The sequence below is a fragment of the Chamaea fasciata genome, unplaced genomic scaffold (assembly GCF_029207755.1).
Source record: "Chamaea fasciata isolate MVZ Bird 193981 ecotype frontalis unplaced genomic scaffold, bChaFas1.0.hap1 SCAF_3, whole genome shotgun sequence".
Classification (NCBI taxonomy): domain Eukaryota; kingdom Metazoa; phylum Chordata; class Aves; order Passeriformes; family Sylviidae; genus Chamaea; species Chamaea fasciata.
This window is the reverse complement of record NW_027094088.1, coordinates 64,802,359-64,822,367: the sequence shown is the minus strand read 5'-3', so window position 1 is coordinate 64,822,367 and position 20,009 is coordinate 64,802,359. Positions and strand designations below refer to the sequence as shown.

Below are 20,009 nucleotides of genomic sequence, written 5' to 3'. Positions count from 1 at the left end.
ACAGGCAACAACCCCTTCCAGTAAAAATATACAATCAATTTCCTGGCTGGTCATATGATTCCTCCATTAATCTTCATTGCACCATTAGGTTTCTCTCCTTTTTTCTTTAACACTGTATTTTCTGCTACTTAAAGTTTTTCAAACAAGCTGGTGGGAAATGCTTAACATTAAGGATGGATGCAGCAGAACTGACCATTGTCAAGCACGGCCAAACACAAACCTCATGAACAACTATCTGTTGTTGCAACCTTTCCCCTCTTTATTTTACTCTCCCCCCCTTGGCACAGTCTCCCCTCACCCAGCCCTGAACAGATTATTCTCTTTGCCTACAGAGGAGAACAGAACATCTGATGAGGAGCTGCTGTTTCATTTCCTTTCCTTCATCCCACCGCTCAAATGGGGAAGCCCTCAAAAGGGGGGAGGGGAGGGCATGGTATTAATTCAAATGCTGTGTCTCAAAATACTGCTGTGTAGCATTTGGCTGGGAGTGATTTAATCTATATATAAATACACACCATGAGAGTGCTTTATCCCCCCCTATATCTCTTGAGAAAAAAAAAAAACAAACAAACAACTTCTGCATTAATAACCATTTACTATTTCAGTTTTACACGAAATAATTTGAATATCTGAGCAAAACCTTTATTTCGCCAAAGCCAACAACTGTTTACAAATGAAAGGAAGCAGAAAGCAAGTTAGGAGCTGACAGATGCAACAGAAAGAGGGTGGAAAGGATTTTCTCGTGTGCAAAAGAGGCCTGACAGACTTAACTGAAGCATTTGGACCTCTCCTCAGGAATGCTCAGCCCTCCACAGAGACTTCTGTCTTACACCAATTCCGCATTCCTTCCTTCACTTCGACCAATTCTTCCTGTTCTTCCTCATTCCAGCTACCCCTTTTGCAAAATTTATCAGACATAGAAAGATGCTGGAGAAAAGTATATCGCAGTCCTGCTGTCATTCGTTATCTGTCTCGACAATCTTACTGGGAAATAAGTCAATGCAAGAAGGAAACCTCAAGTCTTACTACAGCCTAGTTCTCTCTCATTCCAGCTTAATTCCAGTGACAGGTAGCATAGGGAGGGTGACAATGTTATGGAAACACTGCCACTGTAGAGGCTGTAACCCACCCTGATAAGATCACCTTTGACTAATCATGATTTAATCCAAAGTAAATTCTGACAATCTTTAGATACTGTTGATTCTTCTCACTGACTATGTGTCAAATGCCATGCAATAAAATGCAAATTCCTTCCCACCAAAACTGGGGATGAGAAAACAATGCTTTCCTCAGGGCACGATGACCAAATTTTCCTTGTTGACACACACTATGTGACACACACAATGAATACCAGAAAGCATTGTCCTTTTATCAACTCCCTCAAAAGTTTCTGCTTTTTCCCACTTGTTTATCAAGTGCTGTAGTACAGGACATTACTCCTCTGTACAGATCTGGCACTTCCTGCAACTGCAATTATCCAAACATGTAACACAAGCACCCCTTTTGTGGCAGATATGCAAGTTAATGCACACAACTCATGTGGAACTAAACTAATCAACCCTCACCAAAACAATTACTCGGCTCCAGCAAGGAAACTGCATGCACTCAACCGCTTTGCAAAAGCATGGTTACCTTATGAAAAACATCTTTGAAACGTTTTGGATTGTTTCTCCTTCAGAAACATACAAAACTTAGCAGTGTCAACTCACCTTCCACGCTGTCAGAACAGGAGGTACCAATCCCAGTGTCCCCGCTGTCAGAAGCTATGCTGTGTCTTCTCACAGGATTGTTTTGACTACTTGGTGAAATCGTTGAGGACTGCCACAGGGATTCAGTACCAGGTAACCATCCCACTGAAGAATAATCTGAGCCTATGAAAAAGAAAGTGAGAAGTCTGTCATTAGAGATACAATACAAAAGTCAGCAACAAAACATCTGTCAAGATGAAAACTAAATCCTATGTTTCATAGATAAAACTTGAGCCAGACTATGTATGTGTCTTGGAGGGGGTTTTTTTTGTTTTTGTGGGTTTTTTTTGTTTGTTTGTTTGTTTTTGGTTTTTTGTTAATTAAAATCCTTTTGCTGGATGAAAGCTTCCCCAGAATTCCAACACATGTATTTTTAACTATTTAGAAACGTGATCCTTAAACTTTTCTTGCACTCCTTAACAAGGCACTTACCATACAATTCCTATCCTAGATCTGACTCTCAACTCACAGCAGAATTTCGCATTGCAGGTATTCAAATACAAAGCAATTAATTAATTTTAAGACCAAAACCAGTTGAAGATTTGGCCACTGAGAAACAGTCCTTTTCTACTGTGCATAAACCACAAGACCTAGGTGATAAAGCCAGAAATGAAATCGTCAACACAAATATCTGAAGTAATTCCTTATGTAGCTGCACACAAGCTGCCCTTGGGAGATATGTATCCATCTAGTGGTTTGTTTCATTTTGGTTATTTTTTAATTTAAATAATCATTAAAATATTACATTTTAAAACACAATTCAGAGCAGGAACTAGTTCCTCTGTTCAAGGAGTTTTTAAAGTAGGCCACATACTCTCACAGTCAACCTCAGGGGAAAATTCATCACAGAGTACAATCCCAGAAGACCATTACAATTTCCTATAGCCAGTATCTAAATCTCAGCATTGTTTAAATGCAGAATACTGATCACCACACTCACTCTGAACCAGCACAGGCACATAAAGAACCGTGGAAAAAAGCACGGCCGCTCTTCATTTATATATAATCACATACATACTCCCCCTCTAGCACTTAGCTTTGTATAGCACTTTCAGCAGGAAATGACTCATGAAGAAGTATCAGTTCACATATAATGTCTCTTATGCTACATGACATTATTTTTAGATCATTTGAACGCTTTCAGTAGTGTCCATCTGAAGTTTTAACAGCAATTGGCCTCTGCAATGACATCTGCTATTTCCAACTGTACTTTTTTCCCAGCAAATTAAATAGTTCAGAAAACAATGCAAAAAATTAAGTATGTGAGTACATATATAACCCCATCTCCCACATACATGAACACATACATGGTTCCCATATAGCAGCCAAATCACTAGACCCAGTAGCCAGAGTGGTAACAGCTGCTTGCCAAGCCACTTGAAAATTGAAGAACATAGTAAGTACTTAGTTACAAAGTAAATTCCTTATGGCATGCACTGTTGAACTGTAACATGACATCTAAAACACTCTTTTTTGTAGGTAGGTTCTTGAAGGCCTTAAATATGCCTGACCATCACATTTGCCCAACTTCATTCTCCATTGAGATTACTGCCTCTTCTTCCCTTTAGCACATTTGCCTTTTCTCCCCGTAATTCAAAATCACCCATTTCTCCTTCCCCTTCATTCTACTTCAGCCATACCTTGTGCAATGTATTTCCTTCTCTTCCTTAAACTTACTTCCTTTACAGAAGTCTCTAACTATTCCAGTGAGTATCTTTCAAGTCCAAGGGTGAGGGGGAAGACCAGAGGAGCCAGACATGAACGCAGGTGCCCATGGCTCACCAGTCACACCCTGTGAAGGGGTCCTAGCCAAGATACCAATGGAGTACCACTCCAGGTGTCATCCTTCAGATCACCCTCCCAGTCATCATCTAATGTACTCAAGTGTGACAGTTTTGCATACAGCTAGTGGGAAACTGGGACATTTCTCCCCTCCTACCATCCAGCACATTTTTCACTAATACTCTGGCTGCTTTGGGAACCATAATTTTACCACCCCTCCCTCTGGACAGGGCTACTTTTCACAAGAATTCCACTTCATTCCTCTCAAGCTGCATCTAGCTATTCCAGCAAGAGTAAAACTGACTTACGGAAGGCCAAGCTAATTAAATCAGAGACAGTTCTGATTTAGGAGACATTTAAAATACATTTATAGAAAAAAAATTTAGATTGATTCACCCTTTATTATGCTATTTTCCACTATACCACTCTGGTGACATTTCAGCTTTTATGGTGTTACACAGGTGCTGAAAGAAATGCAGCAGCTGAGTCATTATGGAGTAGTGGTAGCATTAACACAGCATTACGTGTCAGGCCCTTTAGATCTCTTGGTTAGACAAATGCTCAGCCTATGAACCTACAACCATCCATACACAAATCCCCAAAAGGGCACTTTTCATTCTGGTGGAACTTTGAAGAATAAAAGCTAAAAATACCAATGAGAGTAACTTAAGAAAGGACCTCCAGAAGTCACTACTCTAACCTTCAACTGAAAGCAAGATAATTAAATCAGACTACTCAGGGTCCCATCCAGCTGAGTCTTGAACACCTCCAAGGACACAGATTCCACAACCACTCTGGTTCTTCCAGCATTTTACCGACTTCCATTCCAAGAAAATTTTCCAAGCATCTCAAGAGTCTCTCATGTTCCAAACATACTGTTGCAATATACTCCAAAAGATGCAACAACCCAGTGCAACTAGACTCGGTTCACAAACAGGGTTAACATACTAGAGGGGGCAGACAGTCATTCCCATCAGGATCTCCACAGGTACTGTAAGCAGAGAAAATAACAGGCACCACAGAACACCCTGCTATGATCTATTGTCAGTTTTACACCTACACACAGACAGCCTGGGGACACACCAAGTCCAGGTGGTGTGCTGAAGCACAAGTCCAGGAGCACAGGCTGGCACATCACAGAATTAAAGCTTTCTGGAGGACTTTTGCACCCAAGGGCAGTTCAGCATCACCAAGTTAACCCATGAAGGCTGATCCTTGAGCTGGTAGGCCTGAAGAGGTAAGTGCTACACACAGACCAGCATGAGGCCAGCAAGACTTTCCAAGCTTTGACTCAACACAGGCCAGCCAGATCCCATCTGGCTTTCCAGGGAAATACACAAGTCTATCTGCACAGTGCTCTGGGCTCCAGAATGGTCTCTTCACTCAGGCACTCCCCTCTCACGTCCCCTGGGATGCACAGCTGGCTGTGCACAGCAGCAGGAGTGCACCCACAGTGCCATCACCAAGACCATGCCTTTTCCTTACAGCCATTCTGTACACAGAGGTGGAGACATGGGCTGAGGTGGAACAGCCTTTTTTCACTGGATTTCTACTGTTGAGGAAAAGCCTCTACATTTAAAAGGGGTATGTCCCAAGAAAGACACTTGGTTTTATTTTTAGTAGGTAAACAGTATGTGGGTTTTAACCTATTTTAGACATGTCAACAGAACATTATTGCACATGATCACTTCAAGAAATGCTTTCTCTTTGACCCCCTGACATAAAGCATACTCCTTTTTTTTTTTTTCTAAAAAGAATAGATAATGACATAATCCAGGAGCCTACAGTTTTTTTATGTTTCATGTTACATCCACACAATTGTGTTACCTTGCAGATTTAATGGAGATTCTATTTCATAGAAGGCCATTACAAATATATAAGTGTCTGCATGAGAAAGTGAGTTCAATCAGCTTTGAAAAGCTGTATGATAAACAGCCAAATACAAATACCAAGATAGTAGAAACAAACCCAAACATTAAGCCTGAACACTAAGGAACACATAAAATAGGATCTTAGAGACCGCATTAGTCCAAGACATTATTTAAAAATTCATATATTTCTTTATTTGAAACTTAGTTTTGAGCCCAGCCCTGAGGAATCCCCAACTGCTATGCACCTCATTCTATGCTCCCCATCTCCTTTTTGGACAGCTTTCTGCAAATGCATGATCCTTCATAAAGCAAACAGCCTACACTGAAAGAACCAAGTGTAAAGGGGGAAGATACACAGGAGTCCCCACACTGCTCAGCCAGCACACCTGCCTCACCCTGCCACTATCATCTCAAACCTGCCAGTCAACAGCCAGCATCCATCTGCCCAAAAGACAGTGGGGTAGGAAAAGCAAGTAAAAATTTCTAATCAGTATTTGTGCTGCTGAATTGTATATTAGCATCTGTCTATTATAATTCTTTACTGGCTTAGAAAAATCTGCCTTTCATAGAATTCACTAGAAGATAAAAAAGTAGTGTCATCCTACCGGGCTGTAATTTCCAACACGCATGACAAAATACGTGTATGATCACAAAAAAATCTCAAAAGAAGCCTTGTTTACACAGTTGAATGCCTCCTGAAATTTGGTCAGTTAAATATACCAATATAGTCCTCTGTTTCCAGCCTAGGCATTTAAAACAGATCCCTTTACAACTAAGTATATAAAGGGCAGGAAGTAGATTATTTATTAAAAGGGAACAGTTGTTGAAATTTCACTCCACAAAAACATCCATCTTTTTCTGTGTCTTACAGAATGCTGTCATCCATTGCTGTCAGAAAGACTCTCAGTTAATTCTGGATAATTACCACACCTAATTTCAGTGGCATGCATCGATCTCCTATGATGTACATACACTAAATAATAACATCACTGTTTTTACATTTGGTTCTTAAAATACCTCTAACATGCTTCAATGTAAAGGTTATAATTTTAAGCGACAGCAATGATACTGTTACTTTACCTAGACATTAAATGGAAAGCAACAGCAAAAGACGCAACTGGGTTTCACAGCAGATACATCCTGAACTAAGAACACTGATTTTTCTGTTCCACACTGTGACTGACATGGATTGTGACCAGAAGTGAATCACCCATGACAGCCAGTGCAAATTTATACAGTCAAAGGATTCTGAAGAAGATCTCTCTACGGTACTATCAAAACTAACTATGCGAAGCTCATTCTAGTCATCATGGATGTGACCAGGCTGTACAATCGTATTTCATGCCAGGATGGCACTGAAGTCTGCCTGAAGCCCTTTCAAGGAAACAGAGTCAGCATTCAGCCCAAAGACACTGCCACAGTTAATTAGTTTACCCTCACCATCTGTACCTTTACCCAAAACACGGCTAATTATGCACAAAGATCACATGACAGTATTTTGAAAGAAGTCAACCCACCTTCAACCCAGTTCACACACACCCACTCATATAATCCCCTGACATTGCTGAACTTACCCCGGTTGCATCTCCTACACACACCTCCCTTCTTAATAAGTTCTCAGTAAGATCCTTAAGGTGTCATAGCCTCTCTTTTGCTCCCTCTTCTGTCCCATAGGGCTGCATAGGCACCCATCTTTTCAAAAGCAAAAGTCTACAAACAAACCCACAAATGGTCTCTCAATGATACAGTTGCTGTATTGTAGGAAAAAAAGCTTACTTTGGTTGGAAAATGTTTGTTTACTCATCATGCCCGCAAGATCATTACTGCCACAAGATTAAAGAAAATCTCACTCTTGGGTGTGTTTCACGCACAACAAACCTTCACAAATAATATTCTACATTTTTTAACTGCTGAAAAGACAACACAGTGAGAAAAGGCAATGGAGGCAGGGGAACCCAAAATGCTAAAAAGCCTTTCAAAAGAGCAGATGTCATACTTTAACACATTTATATAGGGCTTTAAAAAAAGCTAGCAATAGAATGGTGTGACAGCAGCCTCCCTCAATCTAAGGTGAAGCCAATAGTTAGCGCAGTCATTTAATCTGATCCCTGACACAATAAAAAGATCACGGCAATGTTCCTTCCAGACATAGGCAAAAAACCCACCCCTTAATTCAATAAATAACTACTTCATAAATTATTAAAAAAAAAAAAAAGCTTAAAAAATGTCATCCCAACCCTAACCTCCTAGACACATACTACCTAGGTGCACTTCATCTCCATGGTCCTTCTGCAAAACAAATTGCAACTTTTTTTAATACAAATGTCCAAAACAGGTTCCAGGTCTACAATGCAGGCTTTTCTCCTCCAGGGTGAACAGAACATTGGAAAGAGAGATTTCTAATGCTTTCAGGGAAGGTGGCCAGATGACAGTTTCAGGATCCCTTTTTTTTTTACAAACGCTCTGGAGGTGGTGGAAACTCACAGCTCTACCAGCTGGCCATGAACTAAGAAACCAGAAGGTCCTAGTCCCTCCTCACATACGAATGCAGCTGAGAGTAGGTGGATGATGCAGTTTAATCAAAGTGCAATAAGACACAGGGTAAAGTGGGATGAAATGACAGCCTGAACTATGCAATTTTTACATTTCAGTTTCTCAAAAGTACTTTACAGTGTCAGAGAGCTAAAGTATGATTCATCCTAAGGACTCATATCCTTTATTAGTGTGCTGTCTTGACAGAGCCTGCAAGCTATTTAACTAAGTTCTCACAGTTTTCCAGTTACAGACTGATTAGAACAATTCTAAGCATGAAGAAAGATAAAAATGTACAGATATAGAGGGAAGTAGGGAAAGAAAACTAGGAATGTGAGAGTTTAAACAGAAGAATATTGAGAGAGGCCTTTTTACTGATATTTTTACTTGTAGAGGCTGATAAGATGCTCAGTATACAAAGGCTTATGCCCGTCCTCTGTATTATTAATGTGCAAAAGAATTCAACTACAAGAGAGAGAAAAACATAAAAGAGTAGAGGAAAAAAATTAAAATAGAAGAAAGAAACCTTAAGAAGAAAATACTCAAAATACAGTCCTCAAAGTACACATACACCTGACTGGCAGTATCAAAACTGCCTTTACAAAAAAAAAGGCTATGGTCATATTTTAAGGAACATAAACTTCAGTTTCCCAAGAGCTAAATTTTAAGTAGACTGTGAACCACACCTCCAGCTTCTTTTGCCTCTCTAATTCCCTAATAAAGGTTAAACAGTTTGGGGGGGTTTTCCCCCACAGAAGTGGCTAAATGTACAATCTCTCATCATAGATAATTACAACTATAAAACTTTTGTCTTCTATGCAAAACAGTATTTCAGAGTGAACCTTCACAAGGTCTGACTTTTATGACTTTACAAATGTGCACAGGACTGTACAACAACCAGCTACAAAGTATCCCATGCAGGAGAGTATGCAATTTAAAGGAACAATGGCAACTAAAAATAATAAATAAGTCAATTGGACAGATGAGCTTCTGAGAATCTTGCCATGGCAGTTTAATGACAGTCAGGTAGCTTGCTCTCTATAACCCCTCCCCAACAGAGTCTACAGAAAGTAAGAGGTGAACAGCTCTGTCTTTCCATCAAAGAGTCCAACTGGCCAGCTTATGCCTCTGGCTAAAATGGGTGTGAGTTGGGAAGGCTGTTTGACATCAGAGCTAATTGGATCTACTGGTCAGCTGCTGCACAAAGGCTGCTCACCCTGTCGAGACACACACTCGTCCTGCCCCCCCAGCATAAGCCCTGCCACCCCAGAGCCTACAGAAAGTGGCTCAGGAACAAACTGTCCTCACGTATGGAAAAGGTTATCTGCTAATTTGACTTTCTAAGCTTGTTCAGCAATGGGTCAGACAAAAGCAGTGCCACAGAGGGAGTGGGAACATATAGATCTGATGCTCAGCAGCAACCAGGTTTATCCTACTGCCAAACTGCACATGGAGACAGACTCTAAACTGGAGCGAGATAGGCATAAATCTCTGCCTGCCTTCATTGAGGAGAACAAAATTCGTTCAGCTAGCAGAGAGCTGTGTTCAGCTGTTCACTGAAAAGGTGGCAAAATCCTTAAAACTACACAAGTATTTAATATTGGGCTTTGCCTTCCCTGACTTCTACTCTAGAAAGAATGTAAACCAAACACAAATTCATAACACACTTTATAATTCATACACAGACAGCATTTAGCTGTAGTTATCTAGCATCAAACCAATGATTAAATTCCAACCTTGACAGGAAAGAAAGGTTTGCTTTCATTTCATCACAGATAGGAGCAAGACCAAAAACTCAAGCCCAGTTGTTGATGGCACTCCTGTGAGTTTTCTGCTTCCAGATAGAACATTTGCATAAAACAGAACTTCAAAATACAAACTGCAGATGTTTCTTATTTCATGTTTGGCACACAGACTACAACTATTACCTCATGCCTGCTATGTTGGCTTGCCTCTTTGTTTTTGGACTCAATGCACTATTCACCCCATGGAAACACAGAATTATATTCCTAGTTTCCATTCACTTCCATATAGCAACTACAGAGGAGAAGGCTACCTTTTAAACTTGAAAAGTTCATCAACTGCAGTATGAAGAGGAGAACACCAAGGAAAAGAAACACATTAAGTTATGCTTAAAGTTAATATAAACTTTGAACAGCAAGCCCTCAGGACATGCAGTCAGTTCTTAGGGTCTGTTAAAAAAAGCTGTGTGCTTGTTGATCAGCTGAATTCTCCTATCAAAAAAAATGTAATGACCACAGGTTATCATCTGTTTCACCCCTTCTTACAGCTTAGCTTTATTGGTATTCAAAACCAGGTAAGCTGTTCTCCAAGCAGTTTGTCATGCTAACATTTTTCTTACAGAACTACCTTTGTGTTCTCTCTCTCTCTCTGTTTAAAGGCTTAATTCAATCTCCTCTGTGCGTGGGGAAAAGTGAAGTAATCCTAACTCCTAAAACGAGTCAAGAAATACTAAATGGCTTTAAGTAGCTCCCACACTTAGCAAAGTGGAAGAAATAAGAGTCTGATAGTCTTACTTTAAAAAAGAAAAGTGTATAATTTCTCACCTTTTTGTAGTCAAATATCAGTTCTAAAGATATCCTTGACACTAAAATAAATGGAGAAGACAGAAACTCCCCCAAAATAAAATTTCACTGAAATATTTTGCTCAAGTATGAAAAATGAAGGAAAAAAATCTTAGGACTGTTAAAGAGGTCTAACGTGCATTATAAACACAACAGGACCTACTTTGATGTGCAAGTATCAGAAAACTGAGCCTCCAGGCTATGGGTTTAGTGCATGCTAACAAAAGTATGCAAGGAGTAACAGAACGATGCAAGGAGTTCCCACATTGCTACATTTCAGTGGAAAGGATGAAATTCTGTCTTCATGTTAAACACGAGGAAATTTTCCTTACAAAACTCCAGTGCCCATGTCACAGAGCATAACTTTTCCCCACACTTAGCTTTACAGCTTCCTCACACCTATTCAATATAAGGAAGGACAATACTCTGGAAATTGAAAAGTAGTAGTTTAAAAAAAAGTCCTTCCCAAAATACACCATCTAGTCTATTCTGGATACTTTCAGTCAAAACCAGCTCTTCTAGTGTTTCTGTCTTCACAACTACAATCACTTTCAATGTAAAGCTTTACATTACAATAATTCTACCAACCACACAAAAGCCTTTGTTCAATCAGTTTGGTAATTTCAGATGATGAAGAGAACAGAAAGGATTTAAGACTGCAACTGTTAGCTTTGGTTTTAGTAAGTAGCAAAAATTACGAAGTTTTGAGCAATGGTATTTCCAAAGTCTTTTCGTGCTTTTATTTAGGTCACTACATTTCATACTTTGTTTTCTTATTACCCGCAGAACCACCAGGTCTTTGAACAGTGTTAGCCACTGAACTTTTGTACAAAGCATTAATTCTCAACTCTAAGAATGCCCCCAGAGACACTGAGAATTGCCAAAAGGTCTAAATGTTGAAGGTAAACATTCGGGAGAGAAGACACCACATTTATAAGAAAGACAGGCTTGGGAAAAAAAAAAAAAGGTTAATTTGTTCTGAAACATTCAAAAAAGTTGCAGCTATCCACACTATCTGGAAACTATGCTAGGAAAGGAGTAAAACATAAAACATTAAAAACATAAGGATACCTTATAAGGAATCTCAGATCTGACTCCAGGATCATTCAAGAATGTTTCTCGTCTGAATACCACACCACGTCTCTAACATATCAGAAAGCTGAAAGCATCTTTTTTTTTTTTTTTTATTGCATTTTGCTAATTTGCTACTTCAGGTATTTAGGGAAGAGGTAGTTAAAACCTTTACTTGACTCGAAGTGCACTGCCCTTCCTCAGCAATACTGAGAGTCTCCTACCACCTCTTCAGTCATTATCCATTATTCTGGAGTTGCTTAAACCCGTGAGTCCACTAATTGGTGGAAGTTACACTGTCCAATGGAATTAATGTCACTTTTTCTTGATCTTCACTTAACCTTCCTTGACCTTCCTGGTAAGTCTGGGGATTAACTAAATACTTCCTGATATAATCTGCAGCAGTGGTGCTGGGAGATTCCCACTGTCCACCAGTCTATTTGACTCTAAATATCCCACACCTGCCAGACATCAGGATAGATGCTTCCTGCAGTGAAACAGACAGATTTCCTGTCAGATGCCTGACACCAGGGTCAGGCAACGATAAATCCTTCATTCAGTATTTAACTTCAGTATTTTCCTGGTCCAGCTTCCCCAGCTAGTTTGCTGTGAGGTTGAGCAAGTGCTAGAGTGGGCACATGGGAAGCATACAGGTTGAAGTACACAGAAAGGTGGGAGCAACTACCCACTAGATTATTTCAGCTGTAAAATGAATTCATGCCCTGCAATCCACCTGCATACACACCCCTTCAGGCAAAAAGAGCTTACCTGCCATGTTTTCCCACATTTCACAGACTATCACACCTTTAAAGAAAAAAAGAATAAAAAATTCTCAAAACTCAGCCTCTTTTCTTTGTGTGTCTGACTCCTTTTACAGATGGGCCTTTTGAATCTCAAAAAACAGCAGAGATCCCTGGGGAATGGGGAACAGAAAGATGCAGTGTCATTTACAGCACGGCCGGCTGCAGAGAAATAGGTCATTTGAGCGTGGCTGTGCAATCAATAGGATGTTCGCACTCAGGCAACCAAGCCAGATGCTGTGGAGCACAGTGCTCAGGGACAGCCAGCATCCTCAGGGGCAATTCCACAGGGTCAGCAGTTTCTGGGAATATGAGGGATGATGTGTCAGGACTAACACACTTGTGAGCATATTTACATGAGTTATTCCCTGCTGCAAGTTCTCCTCCTCTTCTTCAGCCATCCACCTCCAGGCCTCTGCAGCATCCCACAGGCCACATTTAGTGCCTCCTCAACTTCCCAAGACAGGAAGAAACTTCTTGTAGGAGACTAAGGCAGGAGCTAGAACTTACTATATACTTCAGTACACCTTCCCTCAGTATTGGCAGGAATAAACTTCAGGACACTATATTTAATATTATTCCAGAAAAGAAATATCAAACTATAACGGCTTCCTCCTGAAGAAGTTTTATGGAATGCAGCTGCCCAGACGGCGACAGTGGCTGCAGGGAGGCCTGAGTGAGGAGCATCCGGCGCTGCCAGGCAATGGCCACAGCCAGCTCCAGACAGCTCCAAGGCAGCCGCAGCAGGGTTCAGCTGAGCCCCACCGCCACGGCAGTGCCTCGGGGAAAGCATTTGCTCACAAAGAGCAAAACACTCCCCACGAGCAACGAGTGAGAGAAAATAGGAGTGTGAGAAACAGCCCTGCGAACCCAGAGGGAAGAGCAGAAGCAGAGGAGCAGCAGGAGCCCAGAGCAGAGGTACCCTGTAAGATCCTGGAGAGACCAGGCTGGAGCAGGGCAATAGCACAAGGAAGGAGTGGGAAGAGGAGTCGACATGGACTGACACCACGGCCAAGAAGTCTGTTCTGCCTGCGACAGCAGCTGGCAAGCAATCTCCCTGTCTTCATCTCAATACGAGCTTTTCCATCCTATTTTCTCTCCTGTCTCACTGAGGATTGGGAGCAGCAAGCAGCTGAGTAGTGAGCCAAGGCTAACCCGTGGCAAAAGCCAGTAAGAAAGGCACTTTTTGAATCACGGTGAATAGGTCTGAATGTGTTTTAAAGCTAATCACAACCACAATGAGACTGTTTCATTGTCAGTGTACAATTCTAAGACACATTTGGCCACCCATGCGATTACTGACAACTACAACCAAGTCAGCACTTTTTCAGCCAAAGAACCACCAGCACAGGAAATGACAATTAGTTTAACTCTCTAACTATTAAACCACAGGCAAGTTGTATGCTAAAAACAAGCATCCAAAGAGTACAGAAGACAGAGCAGTTGATATTGAACAAGAATAGTACTATTTCTTCTCCTTAACTAACGTGTCTACAACAAACAAGCTTTGCTTTCAACAGTGGTAGATGACCACCTCTGGCTACAACCTCAAGTAATGCAATTTAGGAGGCTTTCAGCTATTCTTACCACTATGCATCGTATTTTGAAACACACAGGTTCTTTAACAAGTATTAAGTGCCTGGCTAAAGTCTTAGTATAAATAAATTTGCACTGTAAAAATCAATATTTGATTGACATAAATTCTAGACTTTATCTGGACAATCTACAGGTACTATTTTCCTACAAGCACTTCCTTCACCACCTCCCCCTAGGGCAGACAGAATGGCTCAGGCTGCTTTTTACTACATATTTATTCCGTAAAACTCCTTAAAACAAATGCATTATTCCCAAAATGATTACAATAATAACTACTTCCTTTAATTAAAATTTTAAAAGCAAAGAATTGCTGCAACTACAAGTCTGTATTCAGTAAGTTGAAGTGTAACACATAGGAGATCAGAATAACTGCTAACCTCCAAACCCAACACTATAATACACCCTTACATCCATCATTCTTCTCTTGCCAAGCAATTAAGACATAAGTGTACTGCATACATTGAAAGAGTGGATGCTATATCCATAAAAGTGAGTTGCCTGGAGGGAGGAAAAAAAAAAAGGCGTCGTTTTTGAAGGGAAGTAAGTAGCTCCTGTTCACCATCACTCAAACACAGAATGTCATTTGACCCCCACAGTGATCTGTGAAAGACAGCAGAGGCCATTCTAGCAGCCTGTCTTGCAGCTGGAACATTATATTTTTAAGTTCGGGTGAACAACCTTTACAATGCACCACACACAAATACATTTATACACTTATAACTGGTAACCAATTTGAAATCTACGCTTGGACTAACTCACCATACATTGCCTTGCCTAGCCTGTAAAGATAAACCTGCTTTTTTCACGATACTTCCAAAGCTGTACCATCCCTGGCTGCACATCTCCAACAGCAGAGCAAGAAAACTTGTTACAGAAACAAAACCACCGGACTTCTTCTCTTCCTCCACCTCAAAGGATGAAAAAGAGTGACATCAGCCCCATCCTCCCCACCCTGGCTGAGTTAGGAAGCCCACAGGAAGCCTGGCTGACTGTGAAGCCCGTGTGTACCCCTAGAAGGCAGTGCCCCACAGGCTTTACAATGTGTTGGGACCTTATTGCTGCTGACATTTTGCTTGTGACATAATTAAATAATCTTTCAGACCCACTTGTGTCACGCTGCCAGTGAGGCTCAAGTACAAGAAACTCAGGGCAAATCACACTGCCAGGGCTCCATGAGCAGAAGGGTGCAAGGTACTATTTTTAGGGAGTGTCAATAAAATCCTTTTGATGACCAGTATTACCAACAGGCAATAATGGGCAGTGGAAAGAAGCTTGACTAGAGGTGGCACAGTTTACTAAAAGTAATAAATATGTGTTAGTTCATTTCAAAGAGTGCTTGTTTCACTTTCCACAGGCATCTGTTGGACACACATGGCCTAACCACATCCAGATGAGCACTTTCATAGTCTTAAAAGAGTTATTAACTAAGTGTGCATTTCAAAGGCTGGTCTAGATAAACAAGCAAAGGGATTAAAATGCTGTATGCCCTTCACTGCAGTTAAATCCCTACAGCACATAACTGCAGTCTTGATAGATGTACAACCTATGCTGCAAGGGTTTCATAAACAGTCATGTGTACAAGAAGACTAAAAGATTTAAGGAGCTGAAATTATTTTGCATGAGCAGCAAACTCATTAAATTCACTGATTATACAAGAAGCACCTATCCAAAATAAAAAAATCTCAGTGGGATACAAACAAGACAGCAATATTTTTTTTCAGAGAAGGTACTCCTATTGAACCAAAATATTTGGAAATGAGAAGAAAGAATAAAACTGAAGGTCACAAATTAAATATGCTCCAGAAGTGTCCTTGCCTGTTACATTTTAAGATAACCAGAATTAATTTGCAGCTATTACTAAAAAACTGGTAATTCCCCAGTGTAAATAGAATAGTTCAGTAAGTATCTAACTCTGTACGGAAACTGTATGATCTTCAACTGTATGATTTTCAATGATTTTCAAAAGTAAGACTTTTAAATATCCATATCCATAGATAACTAAAGCACAACTAGCAAAATAGAAGGCTTTTCGGTATGAAAATATGGTTTACCAAGAATTATCAAGTTATTAACTGTTATATTCCCACATCAATCAGAACCTACATCAAGTAGCTGCCATTTTAGTATTAAACACATCTTGACAGAAGAAAGCTTCCTTCAGCTTAAGAAATAAGTGCCTAACCTCCTGCTTCCTAGTAGGACACTACTGTTCTGCTACAAAATTCTTTTCCCATGAACAGCTTCCTTACAGAAAAAAAATAAAAATCTAACACGGCAGTAACAATAGCACAGGATCTTAGTAGCTGTCATTCCTTCAATAAAAATACCTGCATGGAGCTAATTAACTTCCACATCTTCAGACAGATTACAAACCACACAAAACAGGTTCTCAAATGTTTCCCAGTAGGACAGATGAAGGAGGGCACTCCTCTGATGGAAATCATAATGCACACATCATCCCTCAAGGTTAAACCTCTACCTACTTGCCTTCTAATTAACCACCACTTTTTGTTACTTTATCTTATCTCAAATTAGATCTTTTTTCTACCAGTTCTGCTACCTTACACTTCTACTGCTTACAGAGAAACATACACTTAAATAATCAGGGTTAATACAAGTTCAATAGAAAAAAAAAAGGATGGGGGAGAAACTGGAAGCAATACACAAAATTTGTTCTCAAATCTCACAGACAATTCTGAAAAACAAGCAAAGCAAATTTTTAATCCAATAATTCACTGGGATTGCTGATAAATTCAACACAGTACTAAAACATTTTACTTGACCCCAAACAAAAGAGAAAACAATGTATCAAATGTTTTCTGAAACAAATGAAAAATGAACACTAACAACCTTTATAATGGTCTGAAGTTAGTGTCAGAGCACATGGTGATATAACCTTTTAATATTCCTGTCCCAAAGACCAATAATCAAGAACTGAAACACCCTAAATTCCTGCAGTTTCCATCAAATTAACTGAAATCTCCATACCTATTGTTCAGAATACCCAATATCTTTGCAAGCTGTAGTACAAAGATAATGTAGCACCATTCTTTTGCAGGAAGCACAAAATAACTTTTAAAAATGCTTCAACAAGGCAAACATGCTATACATAGAAATTCATAACTTAATCACAGTACAGAAAAAAAAAGAACAATGCCTTCTTTCACCTTATAGGGATGAACATTAGCCTACTTGTAGAGATTCAGGCAGCTGCTGAGAACGTCTTAGCAGCTCTTGTATTTGCAAAAAAAACCCTGTCAGTCTTAAGCAAAACAATCTCGCCATTTAAATATGTCAGCTAACTGTATACACATTACACAGCCATCTTTTGCGAACCCAAAATTAAAACATAAATCCAAATTTCTGAAGGAGAGAAATTACTCCAACAGCACTACTTTGCACTTGCAATGGCAGAGCCAAACCACAGACCTCCGCTTGTGATCAATTGCTTCAATAAATCAAAACATGACAAAATATTTGCAGAAGCCCTGCCAGAGTAAGACAGGTGATACAGCCGGTAGTATTTTCAAATCCTGGAAAAGGCATCCTAAAGAGCCGGTACCTTGCCTTACCTGCCTAAAAGCAATGCTCACACGGCTCTGCAGCCAATTCACAGGTTTTGCTCTGCCAGTTTGACAGCGGTGACGGGGGAAGTCAGCCCATCAATTGCACAGAGGTGTTTCCCCTGGAACAACCTAACTCCAAGCATTAACATTACAACGCATCCCTGCCAGCCCGCAGGAACTAGGCTCTAATTAATCCAGAAACAGAAAAGTGGTGGAGAAAAAAAAAAAAAAAAAAGGGGGGGGAAAAAAAAAAAAAACAACAACCAAAAAAACCACACCAGGACTCGACCCATTTGTTCCGGTCTAAATTTAAAACGAAAAAGCACCAAGAGCAGCACGCTTCCAGACTCTGCTTAAGGGTATACCAACATAAATCGGGGATGGAAGAGAAAGCCCAAAACATGGAAACGGATTATGTAGGTTAAGCTCAGCTTTTGTCATCCGCTGCAAGGTCCAGCTAAGGAAACGCCGAGCCCCCGGCTGGGGCCGATTCGGCGCCAGCGGCCCCGGGCCGGCCCCCGCGCCCCCTCCGGGCGCCACGTCCCCTCCCGGGCGCCGGGCGTGGGGCAGGGGCCGCGCCGCTTCCCGCGCCGTGGGGACGGAGCCGCTTCCTCCGGCGGCCCCGCGGGGACCCGGGAGGGAGCCGGGCCGGGCCGAGCCGGGGGAGGGGAAGCGGCGCGGGCCCCTGTGCCTCCCCCCCGCCCCAGCCCCTTCCCTCCTTAGCGCTCCTTACCCGCCTTGTAGCCGCGCAAGCCGGGCTGGGGGTGCAGCCCGCCCCACATGGTGCCGCGCCGGGCCGGGCCGGGGGACCGCCGCTCTCCGGCGGGAGGGCTGGCGGCCCGGATGGGCGGCGGAGGCGGCCGCTGCCGCTGCCGCTGCCCGGGGAGCTCAGCGGGGCGCCGCCGCCGCGGCGGGGGCTGCTGCCCGCCCCAGGGGCGCCGCGGCCATGCTGCCGGCGCTGCCGAGCGCGGTGGGACGCGGCCAGCCCCTCGCCGGAGACAAAACTTGCTCTATTGCGCTGCCGCCGCCGCCTCCTGCCTCTCCTGCGCTGGCAGCGGGGCGGGGACAGGGGCGGGAGCGCCGCAGATGCGGCGGCTGCTGCTCGGGGACGAGCCGCTTACATAACCCGGCCCACGGGGCGAGCTGCGGCGAGGGGCTGCGCTGAGGGCCGCGTCTGCACGGGCCCGGGCCATCCCGGCCTGGCCCAGCACGGCCCGGGTCGGGCCGGGCCGCGGAGGTGTTTTGGGGCTCGGGTTTGGTCACGTATCCGCCGCCCGCTCACCCTGGGCTCGGGGAAGGGGCTGCAGAAAGCACTGAGCTGACAGCACTTAGCGTGGTGTAAAGGTAGGCGGAAAAAGAAAGTGAAATGCCTGACTTCAGAGTTGCGGCATTGGAAATACCCAAGACCAGTAAGTGCAGACTTTAGTAACTACAGCTCATAAAAAAGTCACTATTTTCACCTACTTATGTTTGTTTTATGTTTGTGGAAATGAAGAGGAATCCTGACAACCGTTTGAACCATCAGTTACACCAAAAGATCCACAGTAACATCAAAAAGTTTAAGCCACAGGACTGGGAACAAAATGCTCCTGTCAGCAATAATTCAAACCCAGTAAGAGGAGCATCCCCTCCCCTCTGCTTTGAGTCTGCTCCATGTACTTCAAAAGATAATTCTGCAATAGCATCCTTCCTGTTACTGTTGCTTGCAACTGCAGCCCAGTGGTCCCCATGGAAATGGTCCCTACGTTATGAAAAAGACCCTGATTCAATCAGCAATCCACATTATTAGACAAAAACAAAGAGGAGAGAAAGCACTTGGACAGCTTCTAACTTCGGCATAGGCATACTAAGATTACAGAATGCACACCCACCAAAAGAAGAAACGCAGTGCTTCAGACAGCATTGTAGATTATGATGGACATGATAGTTCAGGGAGGTGAGGTGAAACAGGATCAGTTCTGTGTTCGTGTGGAGACATTTACAATCAATAAATAAAATTGTGTTCCAACATTTCCTGCTGACCCAATGCATTTTTAATTAGTAGCTGATGATCACAGAACAGCTTTTATCTCTTTGCAAAGTTTAAAACGTTTTATTTCAGCACAAGTCATGTTTTATTTATGCCCAGCTTGGTATTCATAATGTACTCAGTAAAACAGGCCTCAGAAGTACTGAGCATGTAGAAATGCTGCATGTTGTTATTTCATCTTTTTCTTATCTGCATAAAGCCCTTGCACACTCACCAAAGACCTGACATGATGTGCATTCCTCAGCAGCTTAACTTCAGAGTGTCCGTGGGTGTTCTGTAGGTAGAGTTGTAGAAACACAGACTTTAAATGTTACCAAACACTGAATAAAAACCCCAAGTAGTAAAACTGCAGGAGATCCTGTCAAAACCTTCAGACTGTTGCTAGAAGTCCTTGAATGATAAAAGGTCAGAAGCATTTTCAAGAAGCCA

The 20,009-nt window shown here is 41.9% G+C and overlaps 1 protein-coding gene across 1 annotated transcript in view; it reads right to left on the bottom strand.

Moving 5' to 3' along the window:
- Positions 1 to 18,349, bottom strand: part of CEP85L (centrosomal protein 85 like) — a 107,211-nt gene extending 88,862 nt beyond the window's left edge. The window contains exons 1-2 of the mRNA XM_066179339.1: positions 18,285 to 18,349; positions 1,710 to 1,871 (exon numbers count right to left, since the gene is read on the bottom strand). Coding sequence (XP_066035436.1) covers positions 1,710 to 1,871; positions 18,285 to 18,333 — 211 coding nt within the window. The 5' untranslated portion in view covers positions 18,334 to 18,349. The remainder of the gene's footprint in view (positions 1 to 1,709; positions 1,872 to 18,284) is intronic.
- Between the last annotated feature and the right edge of the window lie 1,660 nt (positions 18,350 to 20,009).